The sequence below is a fragment of the Halteromyces radiatus genome (assembly GCF_025201355.1).
Source record: "Halteromyces radiatus strain CBS 162.75 chromosome Unknown BX664scaffold_5, whole genome shotgun sequence".
Taxonomy (NCBI): Eukaryota; Fungi; Mucoromycota; class Mucoromycetes; order Mucorales; family Cunninghamellaceae; genus Halteromyces; species Halteromyces radiatus.
In genome coordinates this window covers 800,352-824,640 of record NW_026251691.1, presented here as the reverse complement: position 1 = coordinate 824,640, position 24,289 = coordinate 800,352, and the positions used below count along the sequence as shown (strand labels likewise).

Here is a 24,289-nt window from a genome sequence, read left to right as displayed (position 1 = left end):
GAACTAAGATATCCATTACTCATAGTCCACATAGGTCTACTATCAACATCTCTTCAAGAGTAAGTCAATAGAGAATACCATTCAGAAAAAAAAATATATATATATTTCCTCCTATTGTGTATTGATGACAATTTTTCTTCATCGTTCTCTCTATACTTTAATCGATCTTTATCAGGATCATCCATTCTATCATACTGTACAAACTTGAAGGTTAACAATATATAATGCTACAATCAAAGAAAGAGGTCTAGAGTAATAGGTGACGCCTCCTCCGCCTTTTTTTATAGAAAAAAAAAAATAATCACTGCCGGGGGGGAAGACGATTGGCTGGATCTAAAAATGGAAAACGGTTAGTGAGAGAAAAAAAAAAGTGTCCTTTACATTGCTATTTTTTTCCTCCAGTCACATTGAAGCTAACAAATAATGATGATGATTCTATTAAATCAAATCAATCATCCAATCATTATATATCATAAAATACTATATAGAATTCATATCTCATAAAAGAAAATTAAAAGACTATTTGTAAGAGATCACATATAGTGTTTATTAAGAGCATAATCATGATCACGGTTAAATTATTAAGAACGGGGCGAGCATTCATTGGGCTGAAATCAGTAACACATTGGCTCACGTGTACTTATGCTTAGATAAGATAGTAATTGATGGTAACGGTGACGTTATCTATGATGATGATTGATAACAGTACGGTATTTATTGACAGTAATGAAATAAAATTAAAAAAAAGAGTATGTACAAATTTTATTCATCTGGGAAATGAGAAGTTATACTACAAAAAAAAAAAAAAAAAGGACGATAAAAATAATGCTAATAAAAGTGACAACTATGATATACACATATCAAGTAGATGAATCACTACTTTGATTGACTACGGCGTAATCGGCTGGTCTTCCTTCGTAGTAACAATTTTGAGGATCACTGTTGCAATAGACTTCTGGACGAATACCAATACTTTCCAAATCAGATGCTGCCTTTTCCGTCCATTCTTTCCGGTCGGCTGGTGTGAATGCATACTTGCCAAGGATTGAACAATAATAAGCCTTTAGAAACTTGATTTCGTTGATAAACTTCATTTCAAAGAAACCATGACGAAGAACCTAATCATGATCATAATAATTGATAGTTGAATAGTGATGTTGACGAAAAAGATAGTAGTGATAATGCGTCGATGATGATAATTAAATAAGTAAATGAATAAATATATCAATTAGTAAATCTATACTCTTTGTAGCCATTGTGCACACACACACACACATACACACATATACTTCTCCATACTACCAAGTAAACCAATTTTTTTTTTTTTTTTTTTTTTTTACCAAATAGCCTTCCACGACTCGACCTGTTGATATATAAGGAAAGGCTCGTGCTAGGTATAATGATGGTTCCGCAAATTCCCATAATTTGACTTGTTGAAAAGCATTGTTGATTCTTGCCACACCTTTGTGAAATCGTTCATAGCCTCCCTTTGTTTCTAATGAGATCATATGTTCTTCGTTATCTTCCATCAATTCATAAAATCCCATCACAGCAAAGATCAATCCATAGATAGGGAAGATATTTGCTTTTTGTTGTTCAACCATAATTATAAATAAATAAAGAAATTAAAAAAAAATAATAGTTAGATAAGAGTTAAATTGTGATGACCAAGAATTATATTTTTTTTTCTACTTACGAGTAAGTGTGAGAGAAGGTAAAAGTTCCAAAAATGGTTTAATGTGAGAATGGGCCTGTTCATAATTGAGTTTTCGTATATAATAACAGATAAGAGTACCGTGGATGGCAATTGCATTATAGTCGGTGGTGTTGATGGTTTGAGATTCTAAATGATATATCGTAGCGGAACAATCATCTAATTTGTTGGTTACAAGAGAATTGCCTAAATGGTAAACACCAAGCCATATTTCAGCTTCATAGTCTCGATTGACCCTTGCCGTTTCTGCCATGAGTTTGCCTAGTTTCATATCATCATCACATTCATCAAGAACACCTTCAAATATCCGAGTTGTCATCACCAAAGCCACAGCACGATAAAACGCTTGACAATCCGTCACCACACCAAAAGTACGAGTATTTTCAATAGCAAGGTAAGCCAGTGATCTTGCATCATGAAATTTCCCAGCAGCAAAGTAAAGATAAGCACAAACCGAGAGAGTATCCGCATGCCATGTGTTTCCCATATTCTGAAGAGCCTTGGACATGTAATAAACACTATTATGCCTTTTGTCGTTAAGCCAACATACCAGAGAATGTCTTGCCAAAAACAAAGTATAATTAGGTCCAGTATCACCCATATTTTCACATGCATTCAATCCAACTAGGGAGGTGTAAGCAAAACTTCTTCCATTTCCAGTGTAGACATAGATGTTGGAAAGTTGCCGCATAATATCTACTACACGTTTGCCAGATTCAGGTTTTAGCTTGCGTTCAGTCAGACTCCACAAGATATGCCAATGTCTATGTTTGTATTGATCAAACCAGTTTTGCCAGAAACGTAAAAAGAAGGAAGCTTTACTTCTAGGCCAAGATTTATCCAAACATGAAAGTGCCATAAAAAGACATCGTTCACCTTCGTTCAATTCAGTACGCATAGTAAAACAGACACCAAGTTGATAATAGATATCACTGAGTTGAATCCATCCAAAATCAGCTTCTAGATCTTCATTTTCCTTCAAAATCTTGACAATTCTTTCCAATTGAGCAGTGGCTTCAGGAAGTAAGTACGATCGCATATTGAATTTTGCTAATTCTTGTAAATAGTAAATTTGTTTCGACAGTTCATCCGTTTGAAGGTAATGACGAGTCACCTTGCCCAAAAGTTGCGCTTGATTTTCAGAGTTCAGAAGTTTTTCATAGTATCGAGCCAAACATCGATGGAGTGAAATTCGATGTTCATATGAAACCATTTCGTAGATTGTCTTTGGAATAGTATCGTGAAGAAAAGAATATTCTGCTTTCGTTTCCTTACTGTTGCTGTTGTTGTCGCTATTGCTACTGCTATTACTTTCATCGTCGTCATATTTGACATCATTCTTTTTGCCCTTGTAGTTCAAAAAGTTGTAAACATCATATCTTTTCAATAACTGTCGTACCAATTTGAGATTCGTTTGTTGAAAGATAGTATTGGAAGGTTGAATAGCTACTCCGACCTCATAAATAGTAAAATATTGATCTAAACAACTGGCAACCTATATACAAAAAGGTATGAATAAAGTACATTAGTAAAATTGAATTTATTTTTTCTCATCAGTATTATTTACGGTCAAAAATTCTTGGTAATTGGAGTTGAGCCGATCGAATTGCATCTTGATAACTTGACTATAATTAAAACTGCCCAAAAGGTTTTCCAAATCAAATTGATTGCTAGTAGGTATCAGTTCCCTTTTGTACACTGTAACATGATCAAAGTCCTTAAGGATAATAGCCATATTCCTAGTAAAAAACAAAAAAAAAAAAATGTAAATGTATTTTGTTCATCTTCATCTCCCATCCGTGTTAAAAAAAAAAGTGTTGGCTTACGTGACATGTAACGGATTTCCATTCGTTCGATCCTTTAGATATAAAAGTAAATATTAGTTACTATGATTCTATTATTCGAGAATTGTTTCTTTGATACTTACTTGAACTACACGCACTATTGCAGGATTGACTCTATCTACACCATCACCACAATTTTGAAGAATAATTTCACCGATATCCGAAGTACCAAGACCATTAAGAATGATTTGACTAGTTGTACCAATTTGAGAAAAGTCATTGATAAAGTTCGTTTTGACATTTTTGGTGAATCGAGTTGCAAACAGCATCATCACTCGTTTACAATCCTCGTGGATATGTTGAAGCATGGAAATAGATGCTGCATCAGCCCCTATGTATATATATATATATAAAGGTAAGTATGTGCAAAGATTTCACCTGGTAGTATAATATTTGTAACTTACATTGCATATCATCACATATAATAAATACCGAGACAAATTGAGACAAATAGTGAACCATCCGTCCGATAACACCAGTAAGAAGAATATCACGAGCACGACCATCAATGTGTTTTGTATGTCGATTTTCCTCCACAGAGCCAAGATCAATAGACAAATCACGGAAAAGAGGTAGCAAGTGTGTATTTTCACCACATTTTCGTAAGCATCTGAGAATCAGTTCCACCATTTCATTCCCCTCTTCTTCTATATCAGGTGTTATATGTTGTTGCATTCGATCATTGGGCAGTTGAAGACGAGGAGAGTTGTTCATAGAATTTGATGATCGATCCGAGAAACTATTGGCTGAGTTGAAGTAATCCAGTTGTTGTGAAATGTCTCCATTTGCATCAATAATAGAACCATCATGATAGCTGTTTTGGTAATCAATCAGTGATTTATGTTTTCTAGATATTGTTGTCGAGCTGCTACTAGGAGCTTGTAATGATGGGCGTGTTGACATCATTGATAACCGATTTTGCACTGTATTGTCGACTTTTGGACCGCTGTTTTCGTGATGGTGCTCTTTGACTTTGACTGGTACTTTGTCGGAATCAATCATTTCAAATAGAGAAATCACTAAATTCTTGATCGTATAATATTTGGTACTTTGTTCCACTAGCCAACAATAACAGATGAAGAAAAAATTAATCAATAAAAATTCCTCTAATGCTTCTCTACTCTTTTTTTTTTGTATGTTACATACCTTCGATAGAAGAAGTCCAACTAAATATATAAAAAAAAAAATATGGATGATCAATATTATTCATAACTACTAGTCATGACTAATTATATTTTTCTTACCATGTCACAAAATCTTCGTTGTTTTTGCTGTATTGTTGGTGTAATGTACGACAGAAAAAACTTTTTCCTGAACCCGCGTTTCCTATGATAGCCATAAAATGATGATTTGGAGAGTGTCGCCAACTATCTACAAAACCGAGAGCATTTTCCATTTCAGATCGGTAACCAACAAATGAACTTGATCCATTCGTTCCAGACAATTGAGATACTTGTTTGTTTTTTGTTGTATTGAAGTTGAGTAGTCCATATATTTGTACCAATTCTTTCTTTCCCTTGAGAGGATTGGCACCAAAATCTTCAAATTCACACTGATACCCAATTTGCTTTCTAGTGGCTTGATCACATACGATGTTACGTTTGGCGAAAGGGAACTTGAGCATTCTGACAGCAATTATAATAGCATCACCAGCAATTGCAGCATCACGTCGGTAGGGACTGTCCATAGGCAACACAGCGTTGAAGATACCGCCAGAAGCCAAAGAAATAGAGAAATCAGGTAGAAATTTTCGATATTCATCACGTAGCCTGATAGCAGCCTTGGCAGCGAAGATGGCTTCACTTTCATGAGATAAGGGAGGAAGACCAAATATACCAAGTATAGTAGCACCTAACAGAATATAACGAATATGTTGAATATTTACATTGTCCCATATCATTAATTAATTTTTTTTTTTTTTTTTTTTTTTTACCTTTGTCATCTATAGCAAATTGTTGTAACATTCCTTCATATTTGACCAGTCGTCGTATAGCAGAGAAAAGAGCATGTTGAGCTTTTTCTAATCCTTCTGAAGTATTGACATGAATCTTTCCAAGACTGATAAACATAATAGTAGCCTCACGGAATTGTGCAGGAAAATTGCCTTCGACACTATGTTGCAATCGATATAGAGCACTTCGATTGAGATACTTGAAATATTGCAAACTTGGATCAGTCGTCAAATTCAGGAAAGAGGTGTCACGAGTTTTCGGTACCAAAGGTTCAATCTTCAACTGTGATGCTTGAATGATAAGTCCTGGACGATCGGATAAGTAATCGGCATTAGGTTGACCAGGAGATACACGTTGTTGTTGTAGTTGTTGAGATCGTGATAGATTATTAGGCTTTGAGAAGTCGAAACCCTTAACCACATAGTATCCATCGCGTATTTCATAAGGAAGTCGCATTGTTTTTTCATTGACTACTTCAAATGCTTCAGGAGTAATACTAATTTCACCTGCTCTGGCTGCCGTAAGTGCTTTGTCCAACGCTTCCACTGCTTGACCACCAATTGCATATTCCAATCGTCCTCGATATCGTAAAAAATAATCATCGTAATTTGTTGCTGTCGATAGAGATTTGTAAGATCTTTTACTTCCATCTTTGATGTTGAGATGGCTACTATCATCATCATCGCTTTGACTTGGGGTTGAATCTTCCAAGTTGGAGGCCCTTTTGTCTTTTGTATCGTTATTAACATGAACGACTTGTTGATAAAAAAATGGAGTTTCTGTAATAGCGCCAGTTGGATTAATGTCGCCAAGGATCACATTTGTAACATCACCACAGGATACTGCAATATGGAGTTCTAGATCAATCGATTTGAGGTCGGTTTTTCTTGATGATTGTCCACCACTATTATTGCTAGATCGTCGTCTATCAGCCACTTTTGAGATGAGATTATCGTAATGTTTCTTCTTGAAAGGATTCATATGGTACCAGGCATTAGAGTCTTGATCTTGTTCAGTATCACGATGAAGATGAGCCTTGAGAGCAATAGACTTGAATTTATTCTTTTCACCACCATTGACACTCTTTTTTCCACTAGTATTGTTGTCATACGAGTCTTTGTTGATATCGATAGTAGCACCAGGCTTACTTGTGTCCCTAGACGATTTTCCTTCGTATATACTGTCAAACATGGATACTCGTCGTTGTTCATCTTTGCCGATGTGATGGTGTCTTTGTATTTCGCCTCCAGGTCCTCGATGTCGTATAATTTCTTCTGCTGTGAGATATACCCGAAAGTGTGATTGTCGTGCCAAGAGTTGTAATCCACATTCAATCGCTTTTCGTACCAGTACATGTTTTTGTCGTTGAGATAATCCTTGTGTTCCATCTTCCATTGCCGAATCTGATGATGATCGTCGCCCATTGAAATTTGTAGGTTGAAAACATACTAAAAGAGCATCCCCCAAGAACTTTTTATATATAGATGTTAATAACCTGTATTAAAAACATGTATCATATATATATATATATTCTTCATACTACCTTGACTACATCACCACCATAGAATTCAATGATTTTGATACACTAGTTTATCATCAAATATATATATATATATAAAAGAATTAATAAAAATAGAAAAATAAAAAAAAAAGGAAAAAGAAAGATTGCATAATAAATGTTACCTCGCCCATGTATTCCCCGATTTCTGATGCAATAGCTTCTGGTGCTGATTCACCTCTTTCGGTAGCAAGAGTCGTAAGCTATAAATATTAAAGAAAGAAAAAAGTAAGATATATCAATAAAACATTAATCTCCATTCATTTTTCTATTTAATTCCATTTACTTACTTTACTAAAACCTATAATGTCAAGAAGTAACATGTCAAAAAAAAAAAAAGTGAGATCTTTGGATTATAATAATTATGAACATTATTATTATTTTTTTTTTAATCAATTGAATTCATACCAACAACATCGGCCATGAGTACCACCCCAAATTGGGTCATACTGTATGGAATTTCTATATTTTCTTCTCGGTCATGAAGGGAGCGGACAAACTATAGGTAGAATATAGGTTAATCAATGTCATAATGAATTCAAATAATGAGATCTTACTTTTGTAATAAATGGTGCAATGTTGAACATTACAAAATATATCAATGCTGACGTATAAGCATTAAATTTCAATACCGAAGACAATCAACCGATAAAGAAAGATATAAAGAAGAAGAAAAAAAAGTGGTAAAAGAACGAAACAAAAAATAAATATATATAAATATATATAAAAAAGAAAATCATGGTAAAAAAAATTCCCGGACCATTCAATTTTCTTCTCCCGTTCATGCAGAACCGTCAAAAAGACAGTTTTTTATTGGGCGAATTAAAAAAATAATTAAATAAATAACAAAAAAAGTAATGACTATTGTCCATAACTATGTCCTCTATTACTAGAATAACCAGAAGGATGTCCACCACCACCACGACCACGATATCCTTGTTGATTGTTGTATCCACCTCGGTTGAATTGATTATATCCACCTCTAAGAGCTTGATTGTATCCTCCACGGCCACCTTGATTATATCCTTGTTGTTGATAACCTTGTTGTTGATAGCCTTGTTGTTGATAGCCTTGCTGTTGATAACCTTGTTGTTGATAATATCCTTGTTGCTGATATGATTGATACTGATATGGTTGTTGTTGATACGTTTGTTGTCCATATCCTTGTTGATAATAACCACCTCGACCACCACCTCTAGAATAATTGCTGTATCAAAAAGAAAATTGAATTTTAACTGACCATTCTTTTTTTTTTTTCATCATAATCTTTCCAACTTACATTGATCCTGCGTTTGGATAATATTGGCCTGGAGGAGGACGTTGACTTTGATTATTGTAATTATAAAAATTGTCGTTTTGTTGAGGGAATCTTGAACCATCGTAATAACCACCACCGCGTCCACCACGTCCTCCACCTCTTCTAGGATAGTTGCTGTTGTGGCTACATAGAGGAAAAAAAAAAAGAGGATTAATAATTGGATTATTCATTTCAGTATTCCATCAACTTACTACTCTCTATATTCTTCCAAATGTTGAATTTGTGGTGTCCATCCTTGATTTTGATACTGATTTCGTCGTTGTTCAATTTTTTCGAATGTAGCCAATTTCATATCTTCGAATGTTAGTACACATGCATCAAGCTTGACATTGCGTAATAACTTTGTAACGAAAACGTGATCCTTTGGTAGTTGTGGCAGCATATAAATGACACTATAAAATCACGTTAATAATCAAGTATATTTTAATTCACATATTTTTCTATTATTTTCACGTTCTAATACCTTAATGACTTGTCGTTGGCAATATCTTGTAAACCATGATCAGGTAATGGACTTCGTAAGGTACTCCTTGGAATGCATTCCTTGTCTTTATCCACTAAACCAGTTAGTCCATCCGTAAGTCGTCCATCAAGAACCAAATGTTCATCATTGTCACGTTTGGCGTAAACTGTACTAATAGAATCGTACATTTTGTGGCTTTCGCTGACATAAAGATAAGATGATCCCACAGAATTCCGAATTTGTTCTTCTTCAGATAGTTGATCATATACTTTATTCATAGCATCCAAAAGTCGATTTGTGTCAATAAAAGGAAGTTTGACGACACCTATATATAAATGCATGTAAGTATATCTTCATTAAAAGAAAGAGAAAAGAAACAAAAAAAAAAAAAATAGCCTGGTGGCCATATCACTTATTTCTTTACTTACCTTGCCATTCCCATTTCTTGCCATCCATATCTACTTCAAAATCTGTTGGATAGAAATCAATAATGGGGGAATCATCATCAGTCATCAAATGATGGAACGGTTCAGGAATATGCTTTCGACTGGTTTTTTTTTTTTTTTTTTTTTTTTAAAAAAAAAAAAAAGGAAGATGTGAGATAAAGTAAATTGTTTATTTCATTTCCCTTACCTTGCTGCTGGTAGTACACCCATAAGTTGTTCAAAAGGCTTGAAAGGAGCACTCAAATCAAATTTGATATCATAACGATCAATATCTACAAAGTCGGATGCCATTGGAGCGTAGTGATAAGGATAATACCAAGACCATGAGACACATCCCTATTAAAATATAACTATATTAGTAGCAGTACAAACATTTTATATGATTTGTTTTTACCTTGTAATAATAAGCAAATACCCAACAAAGACCTTCGCAATAAGATTTGACGACACTAATCAGAAAAGAAACAGATTATCAACGACGAATTTCTCTATAAGCCCTTTTTTATTATTATTACTATTATTATCCAACTTACTCACTGATTTCCTCACGATCTTCCGGTCGAAAACCAAACTTGAGAGTGTAATAACGTTCCTTCCAACCAGGTTCCCAAAGTCTGTATCAAATCAAAAATTCAAAAAAAAAGTGAGACTCCTAGCTCCTTACAAATTCAACTATATCCCATTGACTACCCTTTACATTAATTCTTTCTTTCTTTTTTGTATTACCTAACAGCATCATCAGGTTCGCGTTCACGAGCAGCTTCTTCTTTTGCTTTCTTATCAGCGGCCACTTTTTCCAGGATAGCTTTTCCTCTTGCCACAAGATCTGTACCTTCCGCACTGTCAGGACCAACATCATCATCCTCTTCGCCTGCCTGCTCTTCCTCATCAACATCCTCTTCCGCTTTTCGTTTTGTTCCTCTTGTTTCTTCCTGTTCCATAGATGTTGTTGATTTGTTTTCATCACCACCTTCGTCCATCAGTTGAGCTTTGAGTGCAGCAGCAGCGGATTGGTTAGCAGCCATTCGAAGAGCAGCACGATTTCTAACAACATCGACATTGGAAATACCAGCATTAGGATCATTCACCGGAGCAGCAGCAAGATCAGCGAAAGTAAATTCTGGAGCAGTTTGTTGACCTTGTGTTCCATGATATTGACGTCGTTGTCGAGACTCATTTTCTAATTTTCTTCGCTTATTGTTTCTTTGTCTACGTAGTTCCTCTATTTTTAATAATAAGATACATATAAGATGATAGAATTTAACATAATATATTTGTTTTTTTTTTCTCTTCATTGATAACTTACTTTCCCGTCGTTCATTAAAGATTGTATCTTCCATTTTACCAAGTTCAGTCACTAAGATTTGTACTCTTTTGAGATCTACCTGTTGAGATAAGAAATAAACAATATATATATATATAATCAGTATCAATCTATTATGGTCACTTATTATTATTACCTCTCCATTGTGTGTCATATAACCACCCATCATTGGCATACATTGTTTCCACAATAAACTTAGAGTACTGATTGCACCTTCACGGATTTCCAAAGAAGGCAAATGAGGTAAAAAATCATTTCCCACAAAGAAGCACATAAAGACCCAATCATCCACAGCCCTTTCAAAATCGAATTCGATTCCAGGTATATCAAATTTCAGAGCATGTTCTAAATATTCCCGTAGAACGTTGACATGTAGAAATACATAAGGTTTCGCTTCAGCTTGTCTTGCTTTTTCTTCTTCAGTTGATTTTTCCAAGCTAGATAAATCAACTTCAAGTCCAGCAGCAGCAGATGCTTGAGCATTAACTATGATAAGATAAATGATTAATATATAACGTCATAAAGAGTACTATTTTTCATTTTACCTCGGCAATCAACAGCAGAATGACCTGGTTTATGGCATATTTCACAATTCTTCTTGTTTGACTGTTGAACATTGACATCTTCACGAAGTACTTTGAAATGAGGTTCATGCGTACCAAGAGCCAACATAATCAAATCAGCATCCTATTTATAAAAAAAGAGAGAGAGTATGTTTGAATTAATAAAATCCCGTAAGGTCAAAATTCACTATAATTTGAATATACATACCAAACCATACATAACATGGGTTGTATTAGGATTGTGTTCGGGTCGAGATCGTTGCACACGAATAAATTCCATCACCTTGTGTTCACCTTCACCAGGAACTGTTGCATCAGACAAAATCACCTTGAGCTATAATAAAATTAAATGAATATAATAATCAATATTTCACCATATCAATTTCTTTTTTTTTTTTTTTCAACTTACATTTTTCCAAAGAGGATCATTGTTTTGTTTTTCTGCAATATAGTATCGTAAACAAAAAGCAAGATGAGCCATAAAAGGGGTTCCAGGTGTAATACAATTGGAGTCAAATTTGTCTTCATTTTGTGGTTCCATTTGTCCTTCTTGACCAATATCTACAGAATAATAAAGTTAATAATTTGATCATTATCATTATCTAACAACAATAAAAAAAAAAAACTTCATATCTTACTTGCTAGATCACGTCTCACCTTCTCTTCTGCTCCTCGTTCAATTTCAGCTAATTGTGCCGCACGGAATCGACGAGAACGTTGTTGGTTCATCTTGGCTCGGGGAGCAACTCCATCTATGTTTTAAAAAAAAAAAGAGAAAAAAAATGAATTAGTATATTAACAAACCATCTCATATTAAATATATATTACCAATAGCCATATAAAGGATCTTTCTTGGACGGATCATGTTAACAATTCGATCAATATAAGCAAAGATATCCACAATCATTTCGTCTTCAGTACTAGGTGCAGGCTAGAAAATAAATAAAAAGATCAGTTCTATAAATCATTATAATTCGTTTATAGACATACTTTATCTTCGGGGTGACAACAAGGGTGAATAATACCATTCATATCTAAATATAGATTATCGAATTCTTGACCGTTTGGATTTGGTTGTGTAGTATCGACAGGCATATATACGCCGTTGATCGTTTTTCCATGTTCTTCGATCACTTGACTTGAGACTTTTGGAAACTTGTCAGCCAACCATCTAATGAATAAAAAGGTTAAATGCTTGAATTTAATGATATTTATTTTAACTATTTTTCTCCACACTCACCTAAAGAAAGCAGGAACACCCATATAGAAACAAATTTGTTTATTTATAAGTTAAAAAAAAAAAAGATTAAGGAAAAAAAGAATAATAATAAAAAAAAAAAAGAGGAAAGGAAGAATTCTTTTTTTTTTTTCTTTTCTAAAACTGGATAAGCAGAAATCGGCATTTGGAATATCCGTTGCAGTGACTTTGGTACACTTTGGGTGGCTGGCTGAAAAGGGAAAAAATAACAAATACTCCTTCCCTCTCCCTTTTTTCTTCAGTTATCTTTTTTTTTTTTTTCCTTTTTCCAAAAACAACACAATACACAATGTTAGGCTTAAGATCTTTGTTGACAAATACTTTACGACCTACTTGGACAATAACTCGACCACTTTTACAACAATCACATATGTCTAGTCGTATTCTTTCTCAACTGAAACCAACTACATTTTCACCACTCTATCAACAACAAACATCTGGTATGGCTACTCTCAATCAAGTTATTCGAAAATGTCGTAAAACCAAACCTAAGCTTAGCAAAACACCTGCTTTAGAAAACTGTTATCAACGCAAAGGTGTATGTAACAAAGTCTATACAACAAAACCTAAAAAACCCAATTCTGCTGTTCGAAAGGTGGCTCGTGTCAAGTTAACGAATGGTCGTGTGGTAACAGCTTATATTCCTGGTGAAGGTCATAACTTGCAAGAACACTCTGTTGTCCTTGTTCGTGGTGGTCGTGTACCTGATCTTCCTGGTGTACGTTATCACCTTGTTCGTGGTGCACTTGATCTTCAAGGTGTTGCTACTCGCACCACTAGTCGATCAAAATATGGAAGTAAGTAAAAAGAAAAAAAAAAAAGTGAATGGATAATAGATAGATGATAAATGATATGATACTCATTTACTTTTTTTTTTTTTGAAAACTATAGCCAAGAAACCATCCAAAAACTAGATCTTTATATTGTTTTATGTATTCATAGTCATCCTTTTTACACATCCGATCTCTTTTTTTTTTTTTTTTACTTGCCACAAAATCATCCAATCCATCCTGTAGAAATACTTTTTATATATACAATCAAAATAAAAAAAAATACACTTTGTCTTTTTCATTCCTTTGCTTGTTTTCTACTATTATGATGATAGATTCTATCGTTACTGGGGGGATCTTTTGATTAACTTTTTTTTAATATGTCAATACACTTTATTCAATAAAAAATGACGGAATTCAAAGAATAAGATGACGCAAAAATAGGAAATAAAATATCGTAAGGATAGAAAATAAATGACGGGGAAGAAAAAAAAGTGTAGTCGCATAATCAAATAGAGAATATAAGAAAATAGATATCATGAAAAAAAGAGTAATCAAAAAAAAAAAAAAAAAAAAAAAAAAGGAAATCAACCAATTGAGTTCACCAAGTTAACATATATAAAAAAAAAAAAAAAAATGAGTAATACTTATCCAGATAAAAATATTTCACTAGCTTACCATTTAAGTGTAACGAGATCGCCGTAGCGAAAGTAGGATGGCGATAACCATCCCGGAATTTGTTAAATTGTTAAGTTGTTATATTAATTGAACCAACGGTGCTTAAACCATTAAAGAATACTTGTAAAAAAAAAAAAGATAGGCAAAAAAAAAGAGTGATTGAAACAACGGTGATTAAACCATTAAAGATAGACAGAAAAAAAAAGAGTGATTGAACCAACGGTGATTAAACCATTAAAGATAGACAGAAAAAAAAAGAGTGATTGAACCAACGGTGATTAAACCATTAAAGAATACTTGTAAAGAAAGAGATAGACAGAAATAAAAAAAAAAGTTAAATCAAAGAGATCCTTTTATAAGAAAATGAATCATCCCTGCAATTATGAGCTAATTTTAGTGGATAAAATGATGAGACAAGATGTAAGCAAGTTTTATCATCTTTTTTAAGTATTAGCAACATTTCTATCTTTATATTCTATCTAATTCATCATCATTTTTTTTAGTACTAACAACATTTCTTTCTTTCTATTGTATTTAATTTATCATTGTCCTTTTTAGTATCTACTTTATTATTTTTAGTATCTACTTCATCATTTTTTTTCTTTTTTTTTAGTGTTAGCAACATTTCTCTCTTAATAATAAAGTTAATTACATAGATGTTCTACATTAAATTCTATTATTACAATATTTATGTACTAAGTGATACATGGTACTGACTTGTTTTTGCCGTGTTTTAGTTTGATGACTAGATTTCTTTTTTTTAGTGTTCTATTTTAAATGATAGTATGATTGTGCACAGGATACTTATTATTGCCATTTTTTAATTTCCATAGGTGATCATCATTATTATTATATTGATTTATTATGTTGACTGATAAAAGATTGTTTTGGCACTTTCAAAGAAAAAAAGAAAAGAAAAAGAAAATGCTGTTCTGTCAGAAGGTAACTAGAATGAAGTATTTTGTATTTTATCAGAAATTTGTACAGTGATTGACGACAATGTTTCATCATCCATCATACAATCATACAATCATCCAACATACAATCATACAATCATCCAACATATAATCATCCATTATCACATATCATCCATCCTGTAATCATCCAATATACAATCATCCGTTATCACATATCATCCATCATGAATCATCAATCAATTGATACCTAAAAAAGAATGGACAACACCCAAAGCTGCTAAAAATATGAAAAGCTTATGTTACTTTTCTTTTGTGTCTTTTATTATTAATAAACAAGTTATCATCAATGTGTTGTGTGTTTTTAATGTACTCTACCGACATCTCTAGAGCGATATCTGAAAAAGAGATAATGCGACATTGATTTTGGGAAAGTACGATATTTTATTTTATAACATCACGAAAAGCATTTTCTTGTTGACACGACAAAAAACTTTGAAAACACTGTATAACAAAAGTGACACTGATCATGACTAAAAATTAAGGTTACAATTTCCACATCTGGTAATAAAGTTAGATAACACTGTAGTAATTTGACGTAAAAGATCAATGCGATGGCGACATCCTTCATTTTCTTAGTCACACCCATATACAAATATTAAAAAGGTATAAAAGTAAGTGGTCATAAATATAAGAAAAAAATTTTTTTTTATAAAAAAAAATCTCCTCGCTATACAAGATAATAATAATGAAACTTTCTCTATTAGGATCTGCAGCTTTGTTTTTACTCCATACATTGTCCTTAGTTCATGAATCAGCTGCTGCTAATGATGGAAAACCAAATATCCTTTTTATTTTTACAGATGATCAAGATGCTAGGTTGAATTCCATTGATTACATGCCTAATTTGCAAAAACATCTTGTGAAGCAAGGTACTCTCCATCGTAATCATTATGCTACTATTGCTATATGTTGCCCAAGTCGCGTCAGCTTACTTCGAGGTCAATATGCTCACAACACAAAGTAAGTTAGGAAAATCATTATTGATCATACAAGAGGTCTGATATTGTTTTTTTTTTTTTTTAATTCATAGCATCACTGGTAATATATATATATATATATATGCATACATTGCATATACATATAGATGATACATACATATGCAAGAATAAGAAAGAAAAAAAAACTGATCATTTTAGAATATAGATGTAAGTCCTCCATATGGAGGTTATAGTCGTTTTAATAAGCTTGGATTAGGTGAATCTACTTTACCAATTTGGTTACAGGAAGTAAGATAAAATTATTTTTCTTTTCTATTATACTTATGTTATATATATATATATTTATTATAGGCTGGTTATCATACAAATTACATTGGCAAGTTAATGAATGAATATAGTGTTAATAATTACAACAATCCTACTCCAAAAGGCTTTGATTATCAAGGTACATAATGCAAGCCTTCAATCTCCGCATTTTTTTTTTCTTGTTGGACTGATTTTTTTTTTAATTCCTTTCTTTTTCTTTTTTTTTTTTTATCAAAAAGATCAACTAGTTGATCCTTACACTTATGTTTATAACAAACCTGTTTTTTCAAAAGATGGTGAATCTCCAGTCTTCTACAAGAATGCTTACCAAACTGATGTTATCCATGCTAAAGCTCTCCAAGCTCTGAAGAACCAACGTAATTCTGACAAACCATTCTTCCTTTGGGTGGCTCCTATGGCTCCTCACGGTCAATTCTCCTTTCAAAATGGTGTTATGAAAACTGAACCTCCTGTTCCTGCTGCTCGTCATGCTCATCTTTTCAAAGATGTCAAAAGTAAAGTAGAAATGAATATACATAAAATTCCAGTTCTCATCGTCAACTTGTTTTTATTATCATTATATATTAGTTGCCCGTACACCCAATTTCAATCCTAAAAAGCAAACCAAGACTGCTTCCTTTTGGAAAGGACTTTCTCATCTCAATAATACTTTGGTTGATCAATTTGATGAAATCCACCGCAATCGTTTACGTGCGCTACAAGCAGTAGATGAAATGATTGGTACATTATTTGATGAACTTCAACATCAAGGCAAACTGGACAACACTTATGTGATCTATTCTGCAGATAATGGGTAAGTTGGAGAAGAAGAAGAAGTAATATTTTTTTTACCTAATAAAACTATATTGATTCATTTTTTCTTTTTTTTTTTTTTCCTCTAGTTATCATCTTGGTCAACATCGTGCGTATCCCGGTAAATGCGGTAACATTGAGGAAGATATCAAGTAAGTTTAAAAAATATATGTTATTCATCATTTTCGATTACTGAAGATGAAGTAGGATGTAATTGGGATCTGTTCATTTGTATTAACGTCACTTTTTCTTATAGTGTTCCCTTTATCGTTCGTGGTCCTGGTATTCCAAAAGGCAAAGTCAGTGATATTGTCAGTGCTCACCATGATCTTGCTCCTACCTTCCTTGCCCTTGCAAAAGGCAGTCAACATGTTCCAGACTGGGTGGATGGTGGCGTTATCCCTTTGACACACGATCTTCAAAAGCATCCCAAGACTGTTGCCAAGGAATCCTTTGCTGTCGAATTTTGGATGCAAGATGCTATGCCAGAGTAAGCTTCCAACAAAATATCAACATTCAACAAAGTGAAAAGAGAGAAATAACGATTATTTTTTTTTTATTCTTATAGATTCTATCCAGAAGTCAAAGCGGAAGGTCCTAACACCTACAAAACCCTCCGTGTCATCTCCAAGGACTACAACTGTAAGTTAACATATTCAGTATATAGCTATTATTTTATTAATTTTATATCTTCTTATTATCATTATTATTATTTTATTTTTACTTTTGTTGTATAATTAGATATGTATTCTGTTTGGTGTACTGGCGAACATGAATTCTATGATCTCAAAAACGATCCTTATGAAACTATCAACAAATATCACCATATTGATGAACAGCTTCTCAATCGTTTGGATGCCTTGTTACTTGTTCTCAAATCATGTCGTGCAGAAAATTGTCGTGATCCTTGGCGTATTCTCCACCCTCATGATCCATCTGTTAAGACATTGGCAGATGCTCTCCACCATAAGGTAAAGATGATGATACGAAAACAATGGATGTGATTAAATATATGATTTTTCTTTATTAGTTTGATCAACACTACAGTCAATACAAGCACGTCTCTTTCTCTGAATGTCTTCCTTATATCTCGGTATTCAACGAACAACCAGTCATCGGTCATCACTTTAAAGCAAATAGTACGACTCTTGCAACTACGAACTTGACAACGGATATCAATAAATCTGAGAAGGTACTGCAAAAGCTGCTTCGGTCTTCGATCACCATTCCATCTACATCATATCAAGAAGATGACGATGAATACATCAAGAACGTGATTCGGCTTCATCAAATGATCCCTGATCCAGATGATGAAGACTCAGTTGGTTTGGAACGTTTATCTGAAGACTTTGAAAAGGACGCTATTCCTGTTCCTGAAGAATTGGTCACTAGTCAAATCGATTGGGTCAAACATGGTTTTTACAACGCTTTTGGAAATTGAAGATGTATGGCATATCGATGGTATTTATTTATTAGATTTTAATTTTATTATTAGTATAACATCTTCTCATTTTATTCTATTATATTTACACATAATAAACCAATGTACAAATCATTAGTTTTAAATGATCCAGCTTTATCTATTCACTAAGTCTATATTTTGCTCTTTGACTAGCAACCACATAAAAGGACAAAACTTGAAGTTTAGGGTTGAACGTATATAATTAGGGATAGCGATATGGGCACTCATTTTTGAAAACTGGTAGTGCTTGCCAGTTTTATGCGATGTTTTTATAGCTCCGCTCTCTTCCACATATTGTTTACTCATAAAAATCCATGTTGCCGCACTTCGTCTTTATCTTCCTTTTTTTTCTTTTTTTTTTCTTTCTTTTTTTTTTTTTTTTTGTATGGAAAAGGCTCGTTTTATTAAAAGAAAGACAGTGTGGGAATTTCTCTCTTGATCGTCTTTATCTTCCTATTTTTTTTTATTTTTTCAGTGACCACGTACAATGGAATATGCTAATAAGAAAGCAGAATTAATCCAAGACGAAAATCAAGCAACTGCTCAATGAACACTATCATATCGAATTGAACGATGAACAATGGAATGAAGGTCTGAAATCAACATTAGCAAGATACTCGAACGGAAAATCCAAATCATCCCCTATTACTTCTGAAGCTACTCGTACAATGGTTGAATCGTCTTCGTCTGTCTCACTCATATCGGAAGACTCTGTTAGGAAGAAATCATAAAAACTCACACTTTTCATAAGTCTCACGATTTTATCAAATCTCACACTTTTCCATAAATCTCACGATTTTTATCAAATCTCACAGTTTTATCAATTTATAAAAATCTGCTCTTTAAAAAAAATATATGAATAACGATTAGTATAAATATCCCCCCATTAACATAAAAATAATCATTGTCAATTTTATAAAATAAAAATTAGCATTATACTATTAACAAATACAAATCTCATTGACCACTCTATTGGAAATAATCATCCATTAGTTTTAATTATTTTTAACAATCTTCAAATTATTATTATTTCCATTTACTTATATACCAAATCATCAAGTCATTTGGTAACTTTATTTATTTATTTTTTTTTATCTGATCACTGTGATTACAAACATCAATCCATTTCCATATTTGGATTATTTTACTTTTTATCAAAATACGTTTTGTTTTTTTTATATAAAAGAACTGGTGCTCACTACATATCAAACATCTTCGATATTATTAATTTAATAATATCATCCATCCAATCTGAAATACAATCATCCTCGTTAAGTACAAAAAAATCTTAACAGCAGACGAATCAGACGATGATGATGATTTCCAACCTTTGCAAATTACAAAGCGACGTCGACTTGCTTGAACCCCAAAAAAACCAAAAAGCAAAAAACGTGTTAGCCATGGAACATTGCTATAATCTCGGAATATGAAATCCTTTTTTTTTTCCAATGTCTTTTCTTCAATCTTTTTTTTTTTTTTTTTTTTTACATGATCCTACCATTCATCTTTATCTTTATTTTTATTTTTATTTTATTCTTATTTTTATTTTTTTATTATATTTTACTCACGATCGTGCCATCCGTTATACCAGTTTCATCCGTCTTTCTTTCCCAACACACTTAACATAAACTAGTTTCATCCGTTTTTATTTTTTTTATCAACATTTCCAGTTTCATCCGTTTTTCTTTCACACCACATTTAACACATATGCTATCATAGTTTCATCCGTTTTTCTTTCCCATCATCAAAACTGGTTTCATTAACACACGATTGATGAGTAATCATTCAAAATATTTTTAGTATAAATAAGTCTTGAATATTTTTTTTTTAGTTCACAGTGTCAATCTTAACTTATATTTTTTTTAACAAACAAATAAAAGATTTATTTTATGAATCAAATCATCTTGGCCACTCTTAAGAAAATAATCATCTTAAGTTTTAACTTTATTTTATTTAAACAACATCTATCTTATACAATCAATTCTATTATTATTTTATTTGATCATCACCAAGTGTGATCAAATACTCAAGACATCTATATTTGGAATCAAGTATCAAATCATCTTATATTTATTTTGTTCTTTTTTATATAAAAGAACTGGTGCTCACTACTCTTCAAATTCAGTATCATTGATATTATTATTTTAATAATACTATCCATCAAATATATAAATCAATCATCCACTCAAATAACAAAAAAAAAAAATCCTTAACAAACGATACTGGTTTAGTCATATTTTTTTTTATCCCAAAAATAAACAAGTTCTTTCTGACTATTATAAAAATCAAATAAATCATAGTGTACATATCTATATTTCGTTCTAGCGTCCTCTTCACTTCATGTTCCTTCAGTATAAGTGTTTATACCTTTATTCAAACACAGATCATACGAAAAAATGTATCCGGTTGTCATCAGCTATCATACTCCATCTTCCAAAAAAAAAAAAAAAAAAAAAAAAAAAACTTTTACTTACCACTAATTAATGATAGAGTTTCTATTAAATATTACAAAGTATTTTTATTGTACAAAAAAAAGTTCTAAATGTCTAAACTATAAATCACTAGAGTTATGAGGGGGTGATCAAAAGGTGAGATATAGAGAAGAAGAGAGTATCAATATATACATATAGTATAATCAAGACCATCGAGTACACAAAAGCAAAATAAAAGATAAAAAAAAAAGTGAAGGAAAAAATAAAAAAAAAAAAAAATGATAATAGTCGAAGCCCTGCTTCTAACTAATAAAAAAAGTAAGAGATAATAAATGATCGATTAGGCAGCACCCTTGGAAGCTTCGTATTCAGCAGTGACTTGAGCATGATCGTTTCCTTTGTAGTCCTTCATTTCAGTGTCAGTTCGAATAATGGCATCTTCTTCAGAATCAACATCATCATTCTTGCGGTGACAGATGTAAAAGAGAACACAACAAATTCCAGCTGTGATAGAAATACCGGTATACATCCACCTATTAAAAAAAAAAAAAAAAAAAAAAAAAGGTAAGTAAAAGATTAAGGATACACCCATAGCTAATATCCCCCCCTTTTTTTTTTGTAAAACTTACTTCAATTTAGGATCAACAGCAACAGACACAAGGGCAAAAGCAAGAAGGGAAGCAATACAATTTGTGAATAAGAAGAGGGCCATAACAATAGATTTCATTGATTGAGGAGCCTTCTTGTAGGCATATTCCAAACCAGTGATGGAAGCAAAGATTTCAGACAAAGCGATGAACACATAAGAAGGAATGATGTAGGCAGCAGATATATCATTGGGTCCATCAGGATGATCATAGTTAGGAGGAGAATTATAAACCATTGATTGAATACCAGCAGTGTAACCCATTGCAACGGCAGCGAAGAAGAAACCGCATGTAATTCTAACCATAGGTCCCATAGGTAAACCAATCTTTCGAAGGAATGGATAAATGAATCTAAAAGAATGATAAAAAAAAACAATCAGTCATTTGGGTTACTTCTTTTGTGCATATATAAATTATTATTGACTTACAGGTCCATTAAAGGAATGAAGATGATTAGACAGAGTGGGTCAATATTTTGCATAATATCATTAGGCACCTGTCCCGTCCACATTGTACCTAGAATCATCAAAAAAAAAAAAAAAAAAAGGTTAGTTATCATTATTTTTTATCTTGTTTTTTAATAAAAAAAAAAAGGATTGATTATATATATATATATTTTTTTTGCGACTTACTAGCCATAGAAACCAAATTGTTCGTCATTTGAGAATAGCATAACCAATAGATAGGGAACCAACAAAAGACAATACAAGCACGTAATGTACGCTTCAATTCATCAACGAAGATATCGTCCCATGTAGCTTTGGCAACCAATTCAGGATGGGTATGAATCAAATTTGAGGGTTTACATGCTTCCATTTTTCCTTTGACTTTAAAAGTCATCATGAAGAGACGACCAGCTTCCACAAAGACAGAACCACGAGGAGGATTTTGAATGTATTGATTGCGACCAAGGAGTACAACAACCATACAAGGAATAAACATACAAGTAGGTAATAGATAGGCAGGCCAGAAACCAACTTGTTTTTCGAGTTCAGTGGTAGCAATAGCAGACAAGGAACCTACATTGATACCCCAGTAAAACATGTTGAAAATTTTTTGGTAAGTTGCTTGAGGAGTCACAATGACGCGTTTGCCATTCTTGTTTGTTCTAATAAAGGGAGACTTTTGTACATATTGTTCAGCAACAAGAGGTGAGACATTTGCTTTGATCCCACCAGTACCGAGACCAATGATGATGATAGCCACAACAAATCCAGGGAAGGCAGCACCACTAGCAATAGCGCCAGGAATAGCAGTACAAGTAAGGATGATCAAACCAACAAAGTAAATACAAGCAAACACGACAATTGTTTTATATTTTCCCCAGAATTGATCAGCAATAACGGCACTATTGAATAATAAAAAAAAAAAAAAGTTGGTTAGTTACATCATCCATCATTGAAAAATCAACTTACCCAAGAATAGGAGTAATATAACAGAAGAATTGGAAGAAAGTTGTAAGAGCAGTAGCAGTTTGTTGACCTCTACCAATAGCACCAGGTTGATCAGCTGGATAAAAAGGAGGATCAGGGTATTGTACATAGTTTTGGAAAGGACCACTTAAACCATAATAAGTAAAACGTTCACAGAATTCAATCAAAATCACCAAATAAGCAGCCTTTGGAATATGATCTGATACTTGTGGTAATGTTTCCCAATCTTCTGCAGTAGGTTCTGGACCAAATAATTGACCATCATGAGATTCATATTCGTGAGATCCAACAATAGACCCTTGATATAATCCATTATTGCCATCTTTTGCCTTTTCGTCCACAATAGATGTTGATAACATATTGTTATCGTTGTTGTATTGTTGATTTGTAGTAGTATCCATGTATATAAAGAAATACAACTACAAATATATGTAGGAAGAAAAAAGGAAGAAAAATAATAAAAAAAAAAGTATGGAAAAATGAAAGAAAGAGAGAAAAAAAAAATAATGTTTTGCGCTCAAAGTATTTATCCTACATCAAGTAGAAAAATTTTCCCGAACGGGTTAAGACCCCGATTGGCAAGCTATACTCGAGAACTCATATATTATCATCACCCATCATTCATTTGATTGGTTTTCTATATACAAAACACCACCAGACAAATCGGTATTCAGAAAAAGAAAAATCTATAGGTTTTTCACCTTATTCTTTATTCATTTCTATTTTTCTGTTTTTTTTTTTTCTTTTCTATAAAAAAGGGTTCATTTGCGTCACCCCCGTGCGAAAATTAAATCTTGAGAAGACCCTTTAAAAGAGAAAGTCTATCGAAAGTATCATCATTTTTCTCACGGAAAAAGATGTCATATCCAATTGGTTGGTATATTTTTTTTTTTTTACCTTTTGATACTCAATATTATTTTAATCGGCTATTAGTTCATTATCCAGTCATATTGTTTATAGAAATGACTAGTATGACTCTTTTGTATAATAATAACCATACATAGAAATTCATCGTTATCTTTACCACGATATTTCAAGGGCCGTCTTCCCCAATTTCCCTTTTCTGTATAAAACAATCACGCAACTTTTTACTCCTCCCTTTCTTTTTTTTTTTTTTTTTTTTTTTTAGCTTATCTTTAAATGATAGATGGTTAGGTAACCTGGAGTCTATATGTTCCTGGAGTTTGTATTCTTCTAAGTATGACAAATACAAATCATCAGTTACTGTCATCATATGATGTTGTATTGGGTATTGAAAGTAAGGTTGGTTCAGAAAATAAATAAACCTTTTATAGTACTTTCCTTTTATATCAATGTCACCTGTCTAGTTGTCAAGTAGATCCTTTGTTTTCTTTTTTCTTTTTAAGAAAAAAAAATGATAATGTTTCATCCA

At 32.7% G+C, this 24,289-nt stretch overlaps 5 protein-coding genes across 5 annotated transcripts; 2 read left to right on the top strand and 3 right to left on the bottom strand.

Moving 5' to 3' along the window:
- Positions 1–792: 792 nt before the first annotated feature.
- On the bottom strand, positions 793–7,737 carry BX664DRAFT_335464 (uncharacterized protein). The gene is made up of 15 exons (XM_051545907.1): positions 7,626–7,737; positions 7,477–7,567; positions 7,359–7,369; positions 7,194–7,271; positions 7,054–7,095; positions 5,492–6,980; positions 4,803–5,409; positions 4,705–4,724; positions 3,963–4,616; positions 3,642–3,889; positions 3,541–3,572; positions 3,282–3,453; positions 1,697–3,209; positions 1,341–1,585; positions 793–1,118 (listed from the first exon to the last, which is right to left on the bottom strand). Exons 1-15 carry the CDS (start codon positions 7,653–7,655, stop codon positions 861–863), a joined length of 5,490 nt encoding a protein of 1,829 aa, XP_051398958.1. The 5' UTR covers positions 7,656–7,737; the 3' UTR covers positions 793–860.
- Positions 7,738–8,265: 528 nt separating this feature from the next.
- On the bottom strand, positions 8,266–12,488 carry BX664DRAFT_154750 (XRN 5'-3' exonuclease N-terminus-domain-containing protein). Its single transcript, XM_051539910.1, has 17 exons — positions 12,423–12,488; positions 12,173–12,353; positions 12,011–12,113; positions 11,821–11,934; positions 11,592–11,743; positions 11,391–11,516; positions 11,165–11,306; positions 10,756–11,105; positions 10,602–10,680; positions 10,022–10,517; positions 9,829–9,909; positions 9,690–9,744; positions 9,483–9,631; positions 9,278–9,396; positions 8,850–9,174; positions 8,578–8,778; positions 8,266–8,509 (listed from the first exon to the last, which is right to left on the bottom strand). The coding sequence occupies exons 1-17, from the start codon at positions 12,443–12,445 to the stop codon at positions 8,344–8,346; spliced, it is 2,862 nt and encodes a 953-aa protein (XP_051398957.1). The 5' UTR covers positions 12,446–12,488; the 3' UTR covers positions 8,266–8,343.
- Positions 12,489–12,708: 220 nt separating this feature from the next.
- On the top strand, positions 12,709–13,511 carry BX664DRAFT_359836 (ribosomal protein S12/S23-domain-containing protein). Its single transcript, XM_051548114.1, has 2 exons — positions 12,709–13,237; positions 13,332–13,511. Exons 1-2 carry the CDS (start codon positions 12,730–12,732, stop codon positions 13,352–13,354), a joined length of 531 nt encoding a protein of 176 aa, XP_051398956.1. The 5' UTR covers positions 12,709–12,729; the 3' UTR covers positions 13,355–13,511.
- A 2,039-nt stretch (positions 13,512–15,550) lies between these two features.
- BX664DRAFT_298824 (alkaline-phosphatase-like protein) lies at positions 15,551–18,494 on the top strand (the record flags this gene model as incomplete). The annotated part of the gene is made up of 11 exons (XM_051542286.1): positions 15,551–15,825; positions 15,896–15,903; positions 16,009–16,091; positions 16,155–16,248; positions 16,349–16,624; positions 16,698–16,923; positions 17,012–17,074; positions 17,179–17,412; positions 17,491–17,564; positions 17,664–17,893; positions 17,953–18,494. 11 exons carry the CDS (start codon positions 15,551–15,553, stop codon positions 18,361–18,363), a joined length of 1,974 nt encoding a protein of 657 aa, XP_051398955.1. The 3' UTR covers positions 18,364–18,494.
- Positions 18,495–21,116: 2,622 nt separating this feature from the next.
- On the bottom strand, positions 21,117–23,255 carry BX664DRAFT_298820 (POT family-domain-containing protein; the record flags this gene model as incomplete). Its single annotated transcript, XM_051542285.1, has 5 exons — positions 21,117–21,349; positions 21,446–21,814; positions 21,892–21,979; positions 22,096–22,811; positions 22,879–23,255. The coding sequence occupies 5 exons, from the start codon at positions 23,253–23,255 to the stop codon at positions 21,157–21,159; spliced, it is 1,743 nt and encodes a 580-aa protein (XP_051398954.1). The 3' UTR covers positions 21,117–21,156.
- Positions 23,256–24,289: the final 1,034 nt, after the last annotated feature.

Excerpts from the sequence above, each read along its gene's own strand:
- BX664DRAFT_154750 (XM_051539910.1), bottom strand. The coding sequence starts at position 12,445 with ATGGGTGTTCCTGCTTTCTTTAG. Across the intron at positions 9,397-9,482 it reads GGTGTACTACCAGCAGCAAG|TCGAAAGCATATTCCTGAAC; the intron begins GTAAGGGAAATG and ends AAAAAAAACCAG. Across the intron at positions 9,175-9,277 it reads CAAGAAATGGGAATGGCAAG|GTGTCGTCAAACTTCCTTTT; the intron begins GTAAGTAAAGAA and ends ATTTATATATAG.
- BX664DRAFT_335464 (XM_051545907.1), bottom strand. The coding sequence starts at position 7,655 with ATGTTCAACATTGCACCATTTATTACAAAA. Across the intron at positions 7,096-7,193 it reads TCGGGGAATACATGGGCGAG|TGTATCAAAATCATTGAATT; the intron begins GTAACATTTATT and ends ATGATAAACTAG. Across the intron at positions 3,210-3,281 it reads ATTACCAAGAATTTTTGACC|GTTGCCAGTTGTTTAGATCA; the intron begins GTAAATAATACT and ends TTTTGTATATAG.
- BX664DRAFT_359836 (XM_051548114.1), top strand. The coding sequence starts at position 12,730 with ATGTTAGGCTTAAGATCTTTGTTGACAAATACTTTACGACCTACTTGG. Across the intron at positions 13,238-13,331 it reads TAGTCGATCAAAATATGGAA|CCAAGAAACCATCCAAAAAC; the intron begins GTAAGTAAAAAG and ends TGAAAACTATAG.